Source organism: Bombina bombina, chromosome 5 (genome assembly GCF_027579735.1).
Source record: "Bombina bombina isolate aBomBom1 chromosome 5, aBomBom1.pri, whole genome shotgun sequence".
Classification (NCBI taxonomy): domain Eukaryota; kingdom Metazoa; phylum Chordata; class Amphibia; order Anura; family Bombinatoridae; genus Bombina; species Bombina bombina.
In genome coordinates, this window is record NC_069503.1 from 449,250,245 (window position 1) to 449,274,570 (window position 24,326).

The 24,326-nt window shown below is 37.8% G+C and overlaps 1 protein-coding gene across 1 annotated transcript in view; it reads right to left on the reverse strand.

Annotated features, from left to right (window-relative positions):
- The window catches only part of LOC128660461 (ATP-binding cassette sub-family A member 13-like), a 478,364-nt gene that overhangs the window by 225,690 nt on the left and 228,348 nt on the right, over nucleotides 1-24,326 (reverse strand). Inside the window, exon 6 of the mRNA XM_053714320.1 lies at nucleotides 7,690-7,840. Within this exon, the coding sequence (XP_053570295.1) occupies nucleotides 7,690-7,840 (151 nt within the window). The remainder of the gene's footprint in view (nucleotides 1-7,689; nucleotides 7,841-24,326) is intronic.

Below are 24,326 nucleotides of genomic sequence, written 5' to 3' on the forward strand. Positions count from 1 at the left end.
GTATGTTTGTGGTTAAAAAAACTGCTTGAAAATCCAGTATTGTGCACAAATATGAAGCTTTCTTAATTTAGCAATAAGTATGTAGCCATATAGGTTGAACTGGCAATTGTATTGGTGTCTGACAGCCTGGCCCTGTGTGGCGCAAAGGATAAAGCATGTGTGCTTTTTTTGTTTCTTTTCTTTGTTGTAACATTGTACATTACTGGCGATAAAACAAAAAAATAAAAAAAATTGAAGCACTATTGATTTTGCTCAAACAATGTTAACCCAAAATGCTGCTAACATTTTTGTGCTCTACTTATAATCCAGGACAAAGCATTCTGCAAATGGGAATGTTATGTGTAGTAGGGCAGTGTTTCTCAACCACAGTCCTCAAGTACCCCACCAGGCCAGGTTTTCATTATAGCTCAACTATCTATCTATCTATCTATCTATCTATCTATCTATCTATCTATCTATTGGGTACTTATAGAGCGCAAACTAATCACCCGTGAGGGTCTCAAGGCGCTAAGGGAAAGAAGATAGGAGAAGGGGGGAGGGTGAACTAGAGAACAGGTGAACTAATCAGCTGATCAGTAACCATGGTAACTAACCAGCTCTCACCCATCAGCTGATTATTTCACTTGTACTCTAGTTTAGCTATAAACCCTTATGCTACATCTATGTGTAACAGACATTTACATACTTTGTGAAAACAGAATTTTAGAGATTCAGTGTGAATGATTATTCTTTGCTGATAACATGCAATTATAAATGAAAGCTTTAAATAATACTCTACTAACAAAGCTAACATATAACAGAGACATTCTTTTCTATTTAACAAGTGTACTTCCTCTCAAATCCTTAATCAACCGTAATGACTTAGGCTGACAGGATTAAATGCCGATGAAAACTATGTCTGAATACAAACAATGCTAACAAATGTCACTGGAAAATTTACACTTAACAGTACATCTGTCTCATTAAAGACAAATGTGCTTTAACGATTTTTCTCACATTAACCATGATATGCTTCATTTGTGCGTTAAATCATTATTTGCCTGCAAATCAATGCTCTCGCCTGTTTAAAGTAGTTCCACCAGTAATATTTCACTACAATGAGTACTGTTGTCAGTATGTCTGATAATTAGGTTGGTTCTATATCCATACAGAATGTTTTTCATAAAATTTTGTCAGTGAGTAGAGGGCAATTAAAAGAAATTGCATTCTTCCAAAAAGTACTTTGTATTATAGCTATATCTAAAAAAGCAAATGTAAATACAAGGCAGCATTTGTTTTCAGTCACATATTTTAATATAGAATATTACTATATATGAGTTGATTGCCTCATAAAGAGTGGTCTCAATCAGTTCTAGCAGGTCTACTACCCATAAACAATTTTACAATTTTCCTTTTTTTCTGAAGTCTTAGCTAGACTTATGTGCAAATAAGCCAAATAGCATCTAACTACTACAATCAGTGTTCAGTGATTAATATTCACTGTATTGTAAATTTAGGCAGAGAGTGAAAACCTTTCAAGATTTTTCCTACTTAGGACTAGAATTAATGTTATGTGCTAAGATGGAGCCTCTACACAAATAAAGTAGTGATAACATTTATTGTGATGGGGCTCAATTTTAACATTCTGATCATACACGGGCCACAACTATATAGTGACTGCTTGCTACATGCACTCATTAAATATTTGGCGAATAGCAGCCAGCCATCAGGGAGTTTGTGGTCTCGGTGGCTCTAACACTGGTACCTGTGTAAGCTTCAACATCTCCCAACACCCACCACAAGTTAATCCTTACTGAATGCATAGTTATGTCTAAATGCAGGACAAAATACCCCCCCCACCTTAAAATACTTATGCCCCATTCTATGGTAATCCCATCATTAAACTACAGTCCAAAAATCTTCATATTCTGACCATCAAGAGCAGGTACGTTTCTTCTTGATCTTCATCTCATTGGGTAATTAGGTTAACCAAATTGGAACACCCAACCAGTGGGAAGTTTATCCAGAATCACTCCCAAAACTGTGTGCATCCATACTTATGATTGGTTAAGCAATCATAAAGGTAGGTATTTATAATTGTATTAGTGAGCCCATCTATACACGATACTGATTGCTAAACCTTATTAAATAAATGTGATTTACCCATTTTTTTAATATAGAATATAACCACATAAAATAACCATAAAGCTGCAAGGCCCATTGTGGTACTGAAATAAAGAGGGTTAAACTGTATTATGTATTACTGCCATAAAGGTTTAAAGAACTGCTTTATGTTTTACTGACTCAATAAAGATAATTTACATTTCTATATGGTAGTTGCAAGATGGGATTTACCACAGCACTGCATGTTGCTGGCTCAAGAGATTAAACCTCTGTTCTGTGGGTTCCTGATAAATGTGGTTAAATCATTGCTCCAAGTATCCCTAGCTCAAAGGAAAATAAATTACTGCTCTATGTGTTATCGTCAGAATTTGTTAAATCAGTTATACATTTTAAGGGCACAATGAAAGTTAAAATAGTGATCTGAATAAAAAAAAAAAGTAAACCTATGTGTATATTTGGTAGCCAAGATTGGTCAAACCACTGCTCACTGATTGGGACAAATACTTATGGTAGGTTGAGTCCAAGGGGGTCAATTTATTAAGGTGCGAGCGGACATGATACAATGTAGCGTATCATGTCTGCTGCACATCGATAAATGCTGACAGCATACGCTGTCTGCATTTATCATTGCACCAGCAGTACTTGTGAACTGCTGGTGCAATGTCGCCCCCTGCAGATTCGCGGACAACCGGCTGCAATCGGGTTGATTTGTGTCCGCCACCTTAGAGCAGGCGAACAGGTTATGGAGCAGCGGTCTTTAGACCGCTGCTTCATAACTTCTGTTTCAGGCGAGCCTGAAGGCTCGCAGGAAACACAGGGCCATCAAGCTCCATATGCAGTTTGACACATTGACACCCTGATCTACTTCTTCAGAAACATCCCCAGGGCTCATAATTTGCATACACAAAATGAGAAGACTCAACATTAACTGGGGAATGAAAATTAGAGTACAAGGCCTTTCTGAAGAAGAGAAATGATAAACCCCAGATGTACTTTTACAGCTAACAAAAGTTTGTATTTCTTGCCAGCTTCTCTTTGGAAACTGTCAACAGCATTTTACAGCTCTATCTCCCTGGATGATATCTGCTAAATTAGAGACAGACAAACTGCTTTTTTAAATGAACATTAAGTTAGGGAAGCAAAACAAATGAACTGGACCAGTGTAGTATTAACGTCTGTTCTGACAGAATTGATAATACATCTCTATTTCTTTCCATCATATTGTTCATCTTAGCAGTGTTATTAGTTCTGTACAATTCTGTTTAATTGAAAGACAGCAGTATTAGGGCACAATCAAAATCTGCTAAGGCTATTGTCTTTGTTTTATTTAAAATGCTGTTGTGGAAATGCTAGGTTCTTATAATCACCTCCCTGGATAATATTTCTGATTCTTTGGTTGTTTTCTAGTTTCTTTAAGCACTGCTGTGGCTAACAGTTTGCTAATAAAGCTAGGAGGACCTATGTCGAGTTATAGAAAAAGCAATCCCATTAGAATATTTTTTTTAGGTGAAATCATAATGTATAGGTGCCTAATTAATTATTTTTTTTTAGTTTGTAGTTAGTTATTTAATACAGATATTTAATACAGTTTGTAAAACATCTAGGACATAACTTATTCACATGAATTATAAAATGAACACCCTAAACCCCATGATGAAGCAATGTGTGTCTTTACCTGTTTCTATATATCTATATAAATCATTTTTTAGGAAAAAATAAAAAAAAATAAAAAAATGTTTGCCTGATTATTAATGTTACATACTGACACACAAGTAAAGGTTTGCAGTGAATATTTTTACCTGTGAAGTCTGTTCTACTATTTGTTTTATACATTTTGTTATTTTGATTAAATAAAAGCTTGATGGTCTATTAATACCGGAATTGTATTTCTTGCGTCTAATGTGCCAAACAACTAGGTGATGCTTGGATTTGTCGGGTGCACCTTCTCATATGGAAAATCTAAGCATCACCTAGTTGCTTACTTACTGGAACCACCATGAAAGAAATACATTTATAAGGTTCTGTTTTCTTTTACACAGTTGGTAAGATTCCATCATCCATTACTCTATGTAATAAATACCCAAGCTTTAGAGTCCACGAGTAATGAAACATAAGGATGGGATAAAATAACAGTTTTTTTACAAAATCCACAACAATATCTAAACAATTAGAAGGTTATTACTAAAAAATATTTCTTTTTTTAATATGCACTATAAAAAATGAGCCATAGGCAAAAAACATTAAGCTGAGGCCACTGATGGAAGGAGTTTTCTACCAAAGGCTACCTCAGAAGAAGCAAAAACATCAAAATGGTAAAGTCCATTAAAGTGGATAAAAACTACAAAATAATAGTGGTATGTTTGTGAAGAGTGGAAATAGTTGAATCCACCTTAGGAATAGTTTCCCAAATCTCTGTTTTAACAGAAGGAAGAGGAAACATAGATTTAAACTTGGCAGGTGAAACAATAGGAATGCTGAAAGGAAAAAAAGACAGTTTACTATCTTAAAAACGCACATCTAGATTACGAGTTTTGCATTAGAGGCTGTGCGGTGCTAACGAGCAGTTTATGCTCACCGCTCACTTACAGACAGTGCTGGTATTACGGGTTTTTACAAACCCGGCGTTAACCGCAAAAAAGTGAGCGTGGAGCAAAATTTTGCTCCACATCTCTCATCAATACCAGCGCTGCTTACGTTAGCGGTGAGCTGTTAAAACGTGATCGTGCACGATTTCCCCATAGGGATCAACGGGGAGAGCCGGCTGAAAAAAAACTAACACCTGCAAAAAAGCAGCGTAAAGCTCCTAACGCAGCCCCATTGATTCCTATGGGGAAATACATTTTATGTCTACACCTAACACCCTAACATGAACCCCGAGTCTAAACACCCCTAATCTTACACTTATTAACCCCTAATCTGCTGCCCCTGACATCGCTGACACCTACATTATATTATTAACCCCTAATCTGCCGCTCTGGACACCGCCGCCACCTACATTATACTTATGAACTCCTAATCTGCTGCCCCCAACATTGTCAACACCTACATTATATTTATTAACCCCTAATCTGCCAACCCCAATGTCGCCGCAACCTAACTACACTTATTAACCCCTAATCTGCCACCCCCAACGCCACCACTATAATAAACATATTAACCTCTAAACCTAAGTCTAACCCTAACCCCCCCAACAAATATAATTTAAATAAATCAAAATAAAATTACTATCATTAACTAAATAATTCCTATTTAAAACTAAATACTTACCTATAAAATAAACCCTAAGCTAGCTACAATATAACTAATAGTTACATTGTAGCTAGCTTAGGGTATATTTTTATTTTACAGGCAAGTTTGTATTTATTTTAACTAGGTAGAATAGTTATTAAATAATTATTAACTATTTAATAACTACCTAGTTAAAATAAAGAGAAATTTACCTGTAAAATAAAACCTAACCTAAGTTACAATTACACCTAACACTACACTACACTACAATTAAATTAATTACCTAAATTAAATAAAATTAATTACAATTAAATTAAATTATCTAAAGTACAAAAAACCCACTAAATTACAGAAAATAATAAAGAAATTACAAGATTTTCAAACTAATTACACCTAATCTTATCCCACTAACTTTGCCCGGCTTGGATGAAGACTTCTCCCGGCTTTGTTGAGGACTTCGGCCCGGTTGGGTGAAGACGTCTCCCGGTAAGGTGATGTTCAGGGGGTTAGTGTTAGTTTTTTTTTAAGGGGGGATTGGGTGGGTTTTAGAGTAGGGTTGGTTGTGTGGGTGGTGGGTTTTAATATTGGGGTGGGATTTGTATTTTTTTTTTACAGGTAAAAGAGCTGATTACTTTGGGGCAATGCCCCGCAAAAGGCCCTTTTAAGGGCTATTTCTAATTTAGTGTAGGCTAGGGCTTTTTTTTATTTTGGAGGGGCTTTTTTATTTTGTTAGGGGGATTAGATTAGGTGTAATTAGTTTAAAAATCTTGTAATTTGTTTATTATTTTCTGTAATTTAGTGGGGGTTTTTTTGTACTTTAGATAATTTTATTTAATTGTATTTAATGTAGGGAATTAATTTAATTATAGTGTAGTGTTAGGTGTTAGTGTAACTTAGGTTAGGTTTTATTTTACAGGTACTTTTGTATTTATTTTAACTAGGAAGCTATTAAATAGTATATACTATTAAGCAACTATTCTACCTAGTTAAAATAAATACAAATTTGCCTGTAAAATAAAAATAAACCCTAAGCTAGATACAATGTAACTATTAGTTTATTGTCTTAGGGTTTATTGTATAGGTATGTATTTAGCTTTAAATAGGAATAATTTATTTAATGATAGGAATATTTATTTAGATTTATTTAAATTATATTTAAGTTAGGGGGTGTTAGGGTTAGACTTACATTTAGGGGTTAATAAATTTAATAATAGTGGCGGTGGTGTAGGGGGGTAGATTAGGGGTTAATAAATATAATGTAGGTGGCGGCGATGTAGGGGGTGGCAGATTAGGGGTTAATAAGTATAATGTAGGTGGCGTGGGCTCCGGGAGTGGCGGTTTAGGGGTTAAACACTTTATTTATTTGTGGCGGGGTCCGTGAGCGGCGGTTTAGGGGTTTATACATTTATTAGAGTTGCGGTGGGCTCCGGGAGCGGCGGTATAGGGGGTAAACAGTATAGTATAGTGTGGGTGTTTAGTGACAGTATACCAATAAAGCTTGGAAAAAGCCGAATAGCAGCGAGATTGATGACTGTTAGTTAACAACAGTCTGCTGCTCATCGCCCCGTACTTGGTGCACAGCTTTGGTGCTCAGCTAACAGATTTTTTGGTAACTTTGGAGAGCATATTCAGGTCCGCTGCAGCGATGTTAGGCGATCTTAGGCGAGCGTATTGGTGCTGTTGAATGCAAGTAAGTTGACGGCTTGATAAGTAGATGCCAAAGTACTTACCTATCGGCACATTTGCCCTCTGTGCTTACCTCAGCTGCAGCAACTTGCCTAAAGTGGCTGAGCCCATCCTAGGCAGTATGAGCATAATGCCAAGGATGCAAATCAGTAACAGCATCTACAATCCACGGGATGGTGGACAAGTCCACATTTGACATTGGGAGGGCTGTGGATACACAAGGAGCAGCTCACTATAAACCAAGGGATTGGTGGGCAAGTCCACATTTCACCTGGGAGGCCTTTACATTTCACATTAAGAAAAGACCTTTATATTCCCGGCTGATAACTACTTGGCTACCTCTCTAAACAACAGTCTTCTGCAAGGAGGAACTGGGCACTAAATTGGTTAGAGGACTCCTCTAAATGACAAGAAGATCTTCCCTTTATTTGCACCCCAATCCTCATCAACGAGGAAGAAATAGGAAGTTAAAGTACTTCAAAGCCACAATTAAGTTGACAGTATTGAACAGAAAAAATACTGTCTGCATTCTTACCAATCAACATATGCAAAATACTGAAACTGTAAAGTTACCAGCAGTTGAATGTACACAACAACTATGTCCAATAACTTTGAACCTCTTGTTATTTATAGATAGACAGACATAGAGGAAGATATCTATAGATAACTTACCTTGTATATATCTTGCTCTGGAATCCCTCTAAGGCTACAATAAAAAAAAAGATGTTCCCAGCCAGTAAGAAGATTATTCAAAGCATCTTTCTGTGGGCAGTAGCCTATAATAATTCCTTCACTGGATGCAGATAAAATATCAACTTCAAACCTTAAAAAAAAAAATGCAAATTAATACATAATCTACATTATATTATTCATTATATTTGACATACTCATGGTTAAGGCTTACTATACTCTAAGGGGTCAATTTATGTAAGTGCAAGCGGAGATGATCTGATATAGCGGATCATGTCCGCTGCACATCGATAAATGCTGACAAAATATGCTGTCGGCATTTATCATTGCACCAGCAGTTCTTGTGAACTGCTGGTGCAATTCCGCCCCCTGCAGATTTGCGGCAAATTGGACGCTAGCAGGGGGTGTCAATCAACCTGATCGTAATCGATCGGGTTGATTTATGTCCGCCGCCTAAACCTAAGTTTAACCCTAACCCTAACACCCCCCTAACTTAAATCTATTTTTAATAAATCTAAATAAAATTACTATAATTAAATAAATTATTCCTATTTAAAACTAAATACCTATAAAATAAACCCTAAACTAGCTACAATATAACTAATAGTTACATTGTAGCTATTTTAGTATTTATTTTTATTTTACAGGCAACTTTGTATTTATTTTAACTAGGCACAATAGTTATTAAATAGTTATTAACTATTTAATAGCTACCTAGCTAAATATATACAAAAGTACCTGTAAAATAAATCCTAACCTAAGTTACAATTACACCTAACACTACACTATCATTAATTAAATTACCTTAACTACTTACAATTAATTACAATTAAATACAATAAACTAAATTACGGAATTCGAGGCACACCATCTTGGATGACGTCATTTAAAGGACCAGCCATTCGTCGGGTAGTCGTCGGCCGTGAAGGATGTTCCGCACTGGAGGTCTTCAAGATGGAGCCGGTCCTCATCGGATGGATGAAGATAGAAGATGCCGCTTGGATGAAGATGTCTTCCGGTCCGGATGTCCTCTTCTGCCCGGATAGGATGAAGACTTCTGCCGGTCTGGATGTCCTCTTCTGCCCCATCGGATGACCAGTGGTGCCTGGCTGGGTGAAGACGGCTCAAGGTAGGGTGATCTTCAATGGGGTAGTGTTAGGTTTATTTAAGGGGGGATCGGGTGGGTTTTAGAGTAGGGGTGTGTGGGTGGTGGGTTGTAATGTTGGGGGGGGTATTGTATTATTTTTTTACAGGTAAAAGAGCTGATTACTTTGGGGCAATGCACCACAAAAAGCTCTTTTAAGGGCTGGTAAAAGAGCTGGTTACTTTGGGGCAATGCCCCGCAAAAGGCCCTTTTAAGGGCTATTTGTATTTTAGTGTAGGGTAGGGAATTTTATTATTTTTGGGGGCTTTTTTATTTTATTAGGGGGATTAGATTAGGTGTAATTAGTTTAAACTTCTTGTAATTTTTTTTTATTTTCTGTAATTTAGTGTTTTTTTTTGTAATTTAGTGTTGTTTTTTTTTAGTAATTTAGTTTATTGTATTTAATTGTAATTAATTGTATGTAGTTAAGGTAATTTATTTAATGATAGTGTAGTGTTAGGTGTAATTGTAACTTAGGTTAGGATTTATTTTACAGGTACTTTTGTATTTATTTAAGCTAGGTAGCGATTAAATAGTTAATAACTATTTAATAACTATTGTGCCTAGTTAAAATAAATACAAACTTGCCTGTAAAATAAAAATAAATCCTAAAACAGCTACAATGTAACTATTAGTTATATTGTAGCTAGTTTAGGGTTTATTTTATAGGTAAGTATTTAGTTTTAAATAGGAATACTTTATTTAATTATAGTAATTTTATTTAGATTTATTAAAAATAGATTTAAGTTAGGGGGGTGTTAGGGTTAAACTTAGGTTTAGGGGTTAATACATTTAATATAGTAGCGGCGACGTTGGGGGCGGCAGATTAGGGGGTTAATAATTGTAGGTAGGTGGCGGCGATGTTAGGGACAGCAGATTAGGGGTTAATAATATAATGTAGGTAGCAAAGATGTCAGGGGCGGCGGATTAGGGGTTAATAAGTGTAAGGTTAGGGGTGTTTAGACTCGGGGTTCATGTTTGGGTGTTAGGTGCAGACATAAATTTAATTTCCCCATAGGAAACAATGGGGCTGCGTTAGAAGCTGGACGCTGCTTTTTTGCAGGTGTTAGGTTTTTTTTACAGCCAGCTCAGCCCCATTGTTTCCTATGGGGAAATCGTGAACGAGCACATTTTAGCCAGCTTACCGCTGACTTAAGCAATGCTGGTATTACAGTGAGATGTGGAGCTAAATTTGCTCAACGCTCACTTTTCTGAGGCTAAAGCAGCCATCCAGAAAACTTGTAATACCAGCGCTGTCTTAAGTGAGCGCTGGAAAAAAAGGCTTGTTAGCACCGCACGGCTCTACCAACAAAACTTGTAATCTAGCCGTTAATTTTTAGTGTAACAGACTTCATAACACAATATGAAAGATCATGATTTTCAGCATTTCCTTTAAATTCATATCATAAAGAATGCAGCTATAGTATGATGAATGCAAAATTCTAAATGTTTTCAAACCTAACGTGCAAAGCACTGAATTTGTGCAAAACATCTAACCGTTTATTCCTATAGAAGATGCAGAGATGATTGCTATAATGATGCTAAATGTATATCATTATAATAGACAGATTTAAATAAGCTCTGTAGAAACTCTGTAGAATTTGCTCCAGACAAATAGAAGTACTTACAATTTGTTGAGCATATTTTGATTCAATAGCATGATGGGTTTAAGAATTATTTTTTAAAGTTGTTTTCTATGTTTTGAAAAACATTTTTAAAGAAAATCGCATTCCCAATTCTATAACTATATGGAATTTATTTGTCTTAAAAATACGTCATCAGTGATTAGAAATAGAAACAACACATATTTAATAGTTAGTTGTTTAAAAGAAAACTGACAGCTTATTTCTACTAATATTTTAAATCTATATATAAGAACATATATGACAGTAAAATTATATTTATTTTAATCATGTGATTCCCTTAGTACCCTTTGAAAAATCATGCTGGTCATGTTCACACACTCAGATGTCCGCACACATGTGCATACCTTCCAACATTTGAAATAGCCAGAGGGACACTTTTCTCCCTGTTAATAGAGCTCAGTTGGGGGCCCTATACACATGAGTACTATACAGCATATCCTATTAGAGGAGACAAAACATATTGAAACATACATACACATATACATATTTACATACATAGGCATTTATTTACATACACAAACACATACAGTACATATTTACACACACATACATACATATTTACACACACATACAGTACATATTTACACACACATACAGTACATATTTACACACACATACATACATATTTACACACACATACATACATATGTACATGCACATACAGTACATATTTACACACACATACAGTACATATTTACACACACATACATATATATTTACATGCACATACAAAAACATATTTACACACACATACAGTACATATTTACACACACATACATACATATTTACATGCACATACAAAAACATATTTACACACACATACAGTACATATTTACACACACATGCATACATATTTACACACACATACAAAAACATATTTACACACACATACAGTACATACACATATTTACACACACATAAAAACACACCTATTTACACACACATATTTACAAACACATACATACACACCTAGTTACACACACATATTTACATACACACCTATCTACATACACACATTAAAAAACACATAGATACACACCTATTTACATAGACACACATACATACACTCATAATATTTACACACACGCATATTTACACGCATGTGCATACACATATATATTTACACAAACATACATACATATTTACATACACTCACATATTTAAATACACATATATACACACATATTTACATAATACATTTTTTACATGCACATACATACACACACATACACACATATATATATATACACATACATGTAATATATGTGCAAGTTCAACTTATGGGTTAAACACACAGAAATACAATGCTGGTCATAGTTTTATGAAATGGAAACATCTAACGTTAAAAGAAGAAAAAAAACTTGAATGCTGGGCATAGCAGTGCTGACATATAAGTTGTAGCCCAAATTAAAACTAAGAAAAGCAACTTAATTTAGCAGACACTCTGCATTGGCTGTGATGGCACCTCCCGATGCTGGATACAACAGTCTGAATTTCTGTATCTGTCAGATCATAATTACCTGTGACCAGTGCAGACCCCCTGACCGGCTTCCATAGAGACACATTGCCACACTCCACTAGACAGCGAGCGGTGTCTCGAGTCCTCGAGACGAAGCTCACTGTGGTGCGCTTGCTGCCCTCACTCAGACATGAGTCGACATGGCACGTGTAGTCAGGTGCAGACTCACGTGAGCACTGACTGTGTATTGGGTGCATTGTGGTCGCATGATGGCTATATATGGGCCCAATAGGATTGAAAAAAATACAGTGTATAAAACAAAAAAAATGCAGAGCAGCCTGTGGGATGGGGGGCAATGCGGGAAAAAAATCTCCCAGGACAGATTCCTAAAATCGGGACTGTCCCATGAAAATAGGGACAGTTGGGGGGGTATGCGTGTGCCCAAGGAGCGCTTGTAGTTGTTATTTATAGGGTCATTTACTACAGGAAATCCCAGTTATGATAGGACTAAAACTTCAAATATAATGTCAGTTAATTATCAGGACATAATACTTTAATGATTTAAAGCTTACAATTTAAAATAAAATCCAAATTATCTTCATTACTTAATTTAGTTTGTTCTCTTGGTATCCTTTGTGGAAGAAAATACCTAGGTAGGCTCAGGAGTGTGCACTTCCGATGCACAAAGTCTAATGCTCAAAAGTATAGAACTGTTAAAAGCATTGTTGCACAACTGCTGCCTTATGGTACTTTATACATAGATGCTCTTGAGCCTACCTAGGTTTAAACCTCAACAAAGGATACCAAGAGTACAAAGTATACAGCCAATCACAATCAATTTATAGCTCTTTTTTGTGTGTGTGTTTTCAGTGGATAAAGGGCACTGTTTGTTTCTACGCAATCACAGTTGCGGGTTTTCAAGTGTTTTTGGAGCTAAAAACATTTTTAATATGAAAAAGCCCTACATTTAACATGGAGTGAAATGTTTCTCACTGATTACAATAAAGTTTCTTGATACCATTTTGCACTTATTGAATTTGGCATCTAAATGCACTTGATAAAGTCCTGAATTGGCATTTTTGACATCTTTGAAAGTATTCACCTGTTTGAGAACTCATTGTTAAAGTGGACGCCAAAAAAGCCTAAAAAACGAAATGGCATCTGATGCTAACAGACCAACTGTCTCCAAACTCTGAGTCATAGAAAGCCTGGATAGGGACTCAAAGTCCAAAAAGCAGATAGAAAATTGAACTTATACTGCTCGTTCCAAACCGTTGCATCTAGACCAAGCAGGATATTTATCAAAGCCTCAACCGCAAATACGCCTGAATTCCGCAGCGTAATTGTTGTGAGATTGATCCGACCTAGTTATCAAAGCCTACAGACAAGCAAAAGTTGAAATTTGTGACGTAACATACGATCCACCGGTCTCAATCCGACGCAGATCGATGCTTACATGTTCCGAATACACATTCGGCTCTATTTGAAACCTTTTCCCAGTTATCAAACTTTTAACAGGTACGCTCGCGGCTATTCCGGTCCAGCGTACCTGGTTTTCAATCCGCCACCCTGGAGGCCACAAATGCCATAGAAATCAATGGGAGTCTGAAAGCATTGAAAGCTATCCTATTGATTTATATGGTTGAAAACAAGATATGTTTACACCTAACACCCTAACATAAACCCCGAGTCTAAACACCTTTAATCCCACCCCCGACATCGCCGCCACCTAAATGAAATGTATTAACCCCTATTCCGCCGCTCCCCGACACTGCCGCTACTAAATAAATGTATTAACCCCTAAACCTCTGGCCTCCCGCATCACCACCACTAACTAAGCCTATTAACCCCTAAACTGTCAGCCCCACACATCACAAAAAACTAAATTAAGCTATTAACCCCTAAATCTAACAACCCCCTAACGTTAAATTAAAATTACAACATCCCTATCTTCAAATAAATTTAAACTTACCTGTAGAATTTAAATAAACTATTTTAAACTATTAATTAACCTACCCTAACTATTATCCTACAATTAAATTAAACTACCAATTAAATACACTAAATTACAAATGAAAGAAACCTAACCCTACTAAAATTATTTAAATATACTATTAAACATTATTACAAATTACTAAATTACAGAAAAAAACAAACACTAAGTTATAAAACCCCCCACTAAATTACGAAAAATAAACAACCACATTATCAAAAATAAAAAAGAATTACACCTAATCTAATAGCCCTATCAAAATAAAAAAGCCCCCCCCCAAAAAAAAATAAAAAAACCTAGCCTACAATAAACTACCAATGGCCCTTAAAAGAGCCTTTTGGGGTTCATTGCCCCAAAGAAATCAGCTCTTTTACCTGTAAAAAAAAAATACAAACACCCCAACATTAAAACCCACCACCCAAACAACCGCCCCAACTAAAAAAACCTATAAAAAATAACCTAAGCTCCCCATTGCCCTGAAAAGGGCATTTGTATGGGCATTGCTATTAAAAGGACATTTAGCTCTTTTACATGCCCAGACCCTAATCTAAAAATATAACCCACCCAAAAACCCTTAAAAAACTAACACTAACCCCCGTTGATCCACTTACAGTTCTTGAAGTCCCAGTTGAAGGATCCATCCGGAGAAGTCATCATCCAGGCGGCAATAAGTCTTCATCCAGGCGGCCTCTTCCATCTTCGTCCAGCTGGAGAAGTCCTCAACCAGTTGGCAACAAGTCTTCATCCAGACGGCATCTTCTATCTTCATCCATCCAGCCTGGAGCAGATCCATCCTGAAGACATCCAGCGCGGAGCATCCTCTTCATACAGTCGTCGCCATTAACTGGAACTTCAATGCAGGTGATGCCATCCAAGATGGCGTCCCTTGCATTCCTATTGGCTGAAAGATTTAAATCAGCCAATAGGATTAGAGCTGCTAAAATCCTATTGGCTGTTCCAATCAGCCAATAGGATTAGAACTGCTAAAATCCTATTGGCAGTTCCAGGCAGCCAATAGGATGAGAGCTCAATCCTACTGGCTGATTGGAACAGCCAATAGGATTTTAGAAGCTCTAATCCTATTGGCTGATTGAAATCTTTCAGCCAATAGGAATGCAAGGGATGCCATCTTAGCTGACGTCACTTGCATTGAAGTTCCAGTTTACAGTGGCGACCGTATGAAGAGGATGCTCCACACCGGATGTCTTCAGGATGTACCCGCACCGCGCCGGATGGATGAAGATAGAAGATGCCGTCTGGATGAAGATTTCTTGCCGACTGGATGAGGACTTCTCCGGCTGAATGAAGGTGGAAGAGGCCGCCCGGATGAAGACTTCTTGCCGCCTAGATGATGACTTCTCTGGCTCCGGATGGATCCTTCAAGCGGGACTTCAAGAACTGTAAGTGGATCTCGGGGGTTAGTGTTAGGTCTTTTTAAGGGTTTTTTGGGTGGGTTTTATTTTTAGATTAGGGTCTGGGCATGTAAAAGAGCTAAATGCCCTTTTAAGGGCAATGTCCATACAAATGCCCTTTTCAGGGCAATGGGGAGCTTAGGTTATTTTAGATAGGTTTTTTATTTGGGGGGGTTGGTTGGGTGGTGGGTTTTACTGTTGGAGGGGTGTTTGTATTTTTGTTACAGGTAAAATTGCTGATATCTTTGGGGTAATGCCCCACAAAACGGCCCTTTTAAGGGCCATTGGTTGTTTATTGTAGGCTAGGGTTTTTTTTATTTTGTGAGGGCTTTTATATTTTGATAGGGCTATTAGATTAGGTGTAATTCTTTTTTATTTTTGATAATGTGTTTTTTTATTTTTCGTAATTTAGTGTGGGGGGATTTGTAACTCAGTGTTTGTTTTTTTCTGTAATTTAGTAATTTGTAATAATGTTTAATAGTATATTTAAATAATTTGAGTAGGGTTAGGTTTCTTTAATATGTATTGGTAGTTTAATTTAATTGTAGGATAATAGTTAGGGTAGGTTAATTAATAGTTTAAATTAGTTTATTTTAATTCTACAGGTAAGTTTAAATTTATTTGAAGTTAGGGATGTTGTAATTTTAATTTAAAGTTAGCTGGTTGTTAGGTTTAGGGGTTAATAGCTTTATTTAATTTAAGGCGATGTGAGGGGCTGATGGTTTAGGGGTTAATAGGTTTAGTTAGTAGTAGTGATGTGGGAGGCCAGAGGTTTAGGGGTTAATACATTTATTTAGTAGTGGTGGTGTCGGGGAGAGGCGGGATAGGGGTTAATAACTTTATTTAGGTTGCGGCGGTATCAGGGAGCGGCGGGATAGGGGTTAAACATTTTAGTATAATGGACGTTTAGTGACAGGGTATAAAAAAAAGTTGGGAAAAAGCCGAATAGATGTGAGATTGATGACTGTTAGTTAACAACAGTCCAATGCTCATCACCCTGTACCTGGTGCGCATCTTTTTCTCATTTTTTTATAAATAAGGAGAGCGTATTGAGATATGCGGCCACGATGTTAGGCTATGTTAGGTGAGCGTATTGGAGCTGGCGAATGCAACAAAGTTGAGGTTTTGATAAATATGACCCCAAGTTTATGTTGCACCCAGAAATAAAAAAATCTTGTGATTATCCATGACTGGGGAAAAAACAACATAGGTTTTTGTATGCGCAGCTGCTTTATGTAGAGAGTAAAGGTTTAACCAATATAATCCAAGTAGGAAGTCACAGCTATAGCTTCAACTCCAACCACAGTAGTACATAAAAATATTAATAATTCACATTCTGATGTTCTTCACCTAGAAGAATATATTCTATTTATTCATAAATACATATTCTATGTATATCTGATGGTATTTTGGTACTATATATATATATATATATATATATATATATATATATATATATATATATATATATATATTGTGACAGGAACACTTTTAACCACGGTCTTCTAGGGCACAAATGCAGCACAGGACAATCCACTGTAGTTTAAAAGGCTTTATTTTTCACAGCAATAACAAACAGGCAGTTCATTTTCAAAAGAGGGAAATCCTTCCTCTGCAGCAAAGTTAAGTGCTTTTAAATGTGTCCCAGCACTTCACAGCATTCCACAAGTGCTTTGTAAAAATAATGTCCTTTTACAGTTCACAGGAACAAAAGTCTTTTACACAGTGTAACAAACACACACACCAGCTTCTGTAGCTGTATATCTCTCTCTCAAGGCCTAAGTGAGGCTGCTATTTAAACCCTCACAACTTCTAATTAGCCACACCTGTGATTAGCTGCTGGACAGCTTCACAGATGTCTGGGATAATCAAATACACACTCTTTCTCCCTGGGGTTTTAACTGAAAGGAGAAATAGCATGTACAATGCTTGGTCTTAAATATCTTCCATTTATAACCAGGCCTTGCTTTCTGTCACATATCCTCCCCCCCAGCTCACACCCAGTGGGTTGAGCGACCATGGACATCAATGAATGTACCCGAGACAAACCATCAGCATTGCCCTGCAAAAGACCGGCCCTGTGCTCAACAGTAAAATTGAAGGGTTGCAAGCTAAGAAACCACCTAGTAACCCTTGAATTTGTTTCCTTATTCTGACTCATCCATGTGAGAGGAGCATGATCTGTTATTAATTTAAATTTTCTTCCCAACAGATAGTACCTAAGGGTCTCTAAAGCCCACTTAATGGCAAGGCATTCTTTCTCCACTATAGAATAGTTCTTTTCCTGTGAAATAAGTTTTCTGCTTAGGAAAAGGACAGGATGCTCTTCTCCCTGACACTCCTGCGAGAGAACTGATCCTAAACCAACATCAGAGGCATCTGTCTGTACAATAAAATCTTTAGCGAAATTGGGGGTTACCAAAACTGGATGGGCACAAAGGGCATCTTTCAACTGCTTAAAAGCTTGTTCTGCTTAAGGGGACCATTTTATCATAATTGGGGCCCTTGCTTTTGTGAGATCCGTCAAGGGTGCCGCAATTGTAGCGAAATTCGGGATAAACCTTCTATAATAACTAGTTATCCCAATAAATGCTCTTACTTGTTTTTTAGTTAGAGGCTGTGGCCAGTTCTGTATGGCCTCTATTTTTGTTGTCTGAGGTTTAACTAATCCTCTACCAATAGTATAACCCAAGTACTTAGCTTCCTGTAAACCAACAGTACATTTTGCAGGATTGTCAGTTAACCCAGCGGACCGTATTGCATCAAGTACTGCTTGAACTTTTGGAAGATGGGATTCCCAATCTGTACTAAATTATAACATCATCCAAATATGCTGCCGCATAACGAACATGGGGTTTCAGAATTCTATCCATCATCCTCTGGAATGTTGCCGGGGCCCCATGTAAACCAAATGGCAACACTGTATACTGAAATAAGCCCTCTGGGGTTGAAAAAGCTGTCTTTTCCTTTGCTTGACTAGTGAGAGGCACCTGCCAATACCCTTTTGTTAAATCAATTGTAGTGAGATAACGTGCTTTTCCTAGCCTTTCTATTAACTCATCTACTCTAGGCATTGGGTAGGTGTCAAATTTGGAAAAACAATTAAGCTTACGAAAGTCATTACAGAACCTTAATGAACCATCCGGCTTTGGAACAAGCACGATTGGACTGTTCCACTCACTTTGTGATTCCTCAATTACCCCAAGCTTTAACATTTTTTCTACCTCCAGTTTAATAGCCTTTCTACGAGCCTCAGGGACCCTATAGGGTTTAAGGCAGACCTTCTTCCCTGGTTCTGTTATTATGTCATGCTTAATAACATTAGTTTTTCCCGGTACCACAGAAAATACCTCTTTGTTTCTTCTAATAAAATCCTTGACCTCTCGCTTCTGATGTACAGATAGGGTTTCTGATATATTTACCTCTGGTTCAGTGACAGGGAGTTCTGTAGGTTTTAAGGCAACTAAAACTTCCCTATCTTTCCAAGGTTTTAACAGATTTATATGATATATTTGCTCAGGTTTCCTTCTCCCTGGCTGACTTACTTTGTAATTAACATCACCCACTTTCTCAATTATCTCATATGGGCCCTGCCAAGTAGCCAAGAATTTATTTTCAACTGTAGGGACTAGAACTAACACCCTATCCCTAGGTTGAAACACCCTGGCTCTAGCATTACGGTTGTAGCTGTACTTTTGTGCTTCCTGTGCTTTTCCCATATGTTCCCTTACAATGGGCATGACAGCTTCCATACGATCCTGCATTTGGGAAATATGTTCAATAATACTTCGATAAGGTGTTGTCTCTTGCTCCCAAGTCTCTTTAACTATATCTAGTAATCCCCTGGGATGCCGCCCATATAACAGTTCAAATGGGGAAAAACCTGTAGAAGCCTGGGGAACCTCCCTGATAGAGGACATTAAATAGGGTAACAGAAGGTCCCAATTTCTCCCATCTGTGTCAATTACCTTTCTTAGCATACTTTTGAGAGTTTTGTTAAACCTTTCTACTAAACCATCAGTCTGAGGGTGATATACTGAGGTCCTTAGTTGTTTTATGCCAAACAACTTACACAATTCTTTTGTAACCCTGGACATAAATGGAGTTCCTTGGTCTGTCAAAATTTCCTTAGGTATCCCGACCCTGCTAAACATTAGCATGAGTTCTTTTGCTATGGACTTTGCAGAGCTGTTATGAAGGGGAACTGCCTCAGGATAGCGTGTAGCATAATCAAGGATTACCAGTATATACTGATGTCCTCTAGCAGATTTAACCAACGGACCCACCAAGTCCATAGCAATTCTTTCAAAAGGCACATCAATTATAGGCAAGGGCACTAAAGGGTTACGAAAATCTTTAGCAGGAGCTGTAAGTTGACACTTAGGGCATGAAGCACAATAATCCTTGATGGCTACAAATATCCCTGGCCAATAAAACCTTCTAAGAACTCTCTCTTTGGTTTTCTCAACTCCCAAATGCCCCCCTAGAATGTGGTTATGTGCTAGATTTAAAACAGTGTTCCTAAAAGTCTGGGGCACCAAAAGTTGTTTAACAATGTCTGTTCCTTTCTTCTCTACACGATATACCAAATCATTAACTGCTTCAAAATAAGGATAGGGTAATACATTTCCTGGCTGTGTCACAACATCATTTATAACCCTGATATTATTTCTTGCCTCTACCAATGTTGGATCCTCCCATTGTTTTTTTTTTTTAAATTACCAGGGCCACCAACCAGATCTTGTAGAGCTCTGGGACTTGGGATTGTGGGGCTGATCCCTTGAAGATTGTTGCAAAACTTCTCCTGAAGCTATAAATCTTTCGACCAATACAATCAACTGATCCGCTGTTTGAGGATCACCTTGATTAACCCACCGCCGCAGGGAAGCAGGTAATCCACGCTGAAACCGGTCCATCACCAGTAGTTCCACTATTTTGGTAGCCAAATTAACCTCTGGTTGCAGCCACTTCCTGGCAAGGTGTATAAGGTCGAACATCTGGGATCTTGCAGCATTATGAGATGAAAACATCCAGGAATGGAATCTTTGTGCACGGACTGCCGAAGTCACCCCCAGGCGTGCAAGGATTTCTGCTTTCAATTTCTCATAGTCACCGGCTTGTGCTGGCTCTAAATCAAAGTAGGCCTTCTGAGGTTCACCACTAAGAAATGGCGCAAGTATACTCGCCCACTCAACTGTCGGCCATTTTTCTCTTTCTGCTGTGCGTTCAAATTCCAAAAGATACGCCTCAACATCATCAGCTGCTGTCATTTTTTGAAGATAATGACTAGCCCTTATTACTCTGGAACCTTGGCTGCCACCAACATATTCAGAGTTCAGTCTTTCTGATATGGCTTGAACCTCTCGTTGCAGAGTCTGTGTAGCACTTTGCTGCTCCTCCCGGGTCTTCCTGAATGTCTCAGCTTGCACAGCAGCCATCTGTTGTATCAACAATTCAGTGTTCTCCTTCTGTGATTTAGCCAGCAGCATAGCACTCTCTGACTGGGCCAAGACCAACTGTTGCAGTGCTACACTATTTTCAGCAGCTTTTCTGTTAGTCTCCTGCTGTATAGCATTAGAATGCATCAAAGCTTTAATGACTTCCTCCATGTTGCTTGCAGATTATTATGCCCACAGACATACAACGTGGTTGCCCGGATTCTCCACCAAGTGTGACAGGAACACTTTTAACCACGGTCCTCTAGGGCACAAATGCAGCACAGGACAATCCACTGTAGTTTAAAAGGCTTTATTTTTCACAGCAATTTAAATGTGTCCCAGCACTTCACAGCATTCCACAAGTGTTTTGTAAAAATAATGTCCTTTTACAATTCACAGGAACAAAAGTCTTTTACACAGTGTAACAAACACACACACCAGCTTCTGTAGCTGTATATCTCTCTCTCAAGGCCTAAGTGAGGCTGCTATTTAAACCCTCACAACTTCTAATTAGCCACACCTGTGATTAGCTGCTGGACAGCTTCACAGCCGTCTGGGATAATCAAATACACACTCTTTCTCCCTGGGGTTTTAACTGAAAGGAGAAATAGCATGTACAATGCTTGGTCTTAAATATCTTCCATTTATAACCCAGGCCTTGCTTTCTGTCACAATATATATATATATAGTTGTATGCAAAAGTTTAGGCCCCCCTTACAATTTCCATGATTTTCATTTATAAATAATTGGGTGTTTAGTTTAGCAATTTCATTTTGATCTATCAAATAACTGAAGGACAAAGTAAGATTTCAGTAGTGAAATGAGGTTTATTAGATTAACAGAAAATGTGCAATATGCATCAAAATGAAATTAGACAGGTGCATAAATTTGGGCACCCTTGTCATTTTGTTGATTTATATACCTGTAACTACCTAGCACTGATTAATTGGAACACACAATTGGTTTGGTGAGCCCATTAAGCCTTGAACTTCATAGACAGGTGCATCCAATCATGAGAAAAGGTATTTAAGGTGGCCAATTGAAAGTTGTTGTTCTCTTTGACTCTCCTCTGAAGAGTGGCAATATGGGGGCCTCAAAACAACTCTCAAATGACCTGAAAACAAAGATTGTTCAACATTATGGTTTAGGGAAAGGCTACAAAAAGCAATTGCAGAGATTTAAGTTGTCAGTGTCCACTGTGAGGAACATAGTGAGGAAATGGAAGACCACAGGCACAGTTCTTGTTAAGGCCAGAAGTGGCAGGCCAAGTAAAATATCAGAGAGGCAAAGGCAAAGGATGGTGAGAACGGTCAAAAACAGCCCACAGACCACCTCCAAAGACCTACAGCATCATCTTGCTGCAGATGGTGTCACAGTGCATCGCTAAACAATTCTGCGAACTTTGCACAAGGAGAAGCTGTATGGGAGTGTGATGCAGAAGAAGCCTTTTCTGCACACACGCCATAAACAGAGTCACTTGAGGTATGCAAACGCACATTTGGACAAGCCAGCTTCATTTTGGAAAAAGGTGCTGTGGACTGATGAAACAAAGATTGAGTTATTTGGTCATAACAAGGGGAGTTATGCATGGCAGCAAAAGAACACAGCGTTCCAAGACAAACACTTGCTACCCACAGTACAATTTGGTGAATGTTCCATCATGTTGTGGGGCTGTGGGGCCAGTGCCGGTACTGGGAATCTTGTTAAAGTTGAGGGTCACATGGATTTTACTCAATATCAGCAGATACTTGAGAATAATGTTGAGGAATCAGTCACAAAGTTGAAGTTACGCCGGGGCTGGATATTTCAACAAGACAACGACCCAAAACACTGTTCAAAATCTACTCTGTCATTTATGCAGAGGAACAAGTACAATGTTCTGGAATGGCCATCCCAGTCCCCAGACCTGAATATCATTGAAAATTTGTGTGGTGATTTGAAGAAGGTTGTCCATGCTCGGCAACCATCAAACTTAACTGAACTGGGGATGTTTTGCAAGGAGGAATGGTCCAAAATACCTTCATCCAGAATCCAGACACTCATTACAGGCTATAGGAAGCATCTAGAGGCTGTTATTTCTGCTAAAGGAGGCTCTACTAAATATTGATGCAATATTTCTGTTGGGGTGCCCAAATTTATGCACTGATCTAATTTCCTTTGAGTGCATATTGCACATTTTCTAATAATCCAATAAACACTACTGAAATATTACTGTGTCCTTCAGTTATTTGATGGATCAAAATGAAATCCAAGCACCCAATTATTTATAAATGAAAATCATGGAAATTGTCAGGGGTGCCTAAACCTTTGCATACGAATATATATATATATATATATATATATATATATATATATATATATATATATATATATATATATATATATATCAAGAAAATATGTATTGAAATACAAATAGTACTGCAAAACACAGAACTGCACTCTCTATAAAACAATATTTATAATATTAAACAATAACACATATAGTATATGGAAAGAATATACAAGAAATTCAAATAGACCAATATTGGTCCAGAAATGGTCTAGCCAAAGAAATACTATTGCAACCCCACTAACAGAAATAATCTGACAATATCAAAAAGGATAAATAGAGATCTACGGAGTAGGGTAGAAATCTGTAAACAAGCGAGATAGGAAGCTCACAAAAAGACCTACATAGTGCAGACCAATTTATTAAAACAAACACAGACACACGTGATGTAAAAAGAAAAGCCCCATAGGGTGTCTACTCACAAGATCAAACCTCAAACATGTGAGGTATGTAAAAGTGCATAAAAAAGAGCACACAGCTGCAGATCACTGTTTACTGTAATCAACTAGCAGGCACAACTCATTTACTTGCAAAGTGGCTGGTAAAAGCTGTTGATAGAGATGTTAGCAGGAGTGCTGCAATGGTCACCGTAATGCCAATGTGATCCAGATAACAATACAGTGCCACAAACAGATTGAGTCAATGGCCCCTATTTATCAACCCGTCAACTTACTTGCATTCGCCGGCACCAATACGCTCACCTAAGATCGCCTAACATCGCTGCCGCTGTCCTGAATACGTTCTCCCAAATTACCAAAAAAGCTGTCAAAAAGCCGCGCATCAAGAACGGGGCGATGAGCAGCAGACTGTTGTTAACTAACAGTCATCGATCTCACTGCTCTTCGGCTTTAACCCAGCTTTATTGGTATACTGTCACTAAACACCCACACTATACTACACTGTTTTACCCCTATACCGCCGCTCCCAGACCCCGCCGCAACTAAAAAAAAGTTATTAACCCCTAAACCGCCGCTCCCGGAGCCCAACCGCCACCTACATTATACTTATTAACCCCTAATTTGTCGCCCCCTACACCGCCGCCACCTACATTATGTTATTAACCCCTAATCTGCCCCCCCTACACCACCACCTACATAACACTTATTAACCCCTAATCTGCCGTCCCCAACGTCGCCGCCACTATATTAAATATATTAACCCCTGAACCTAAGTCTAACCCTAACACCCCCTAACTTAA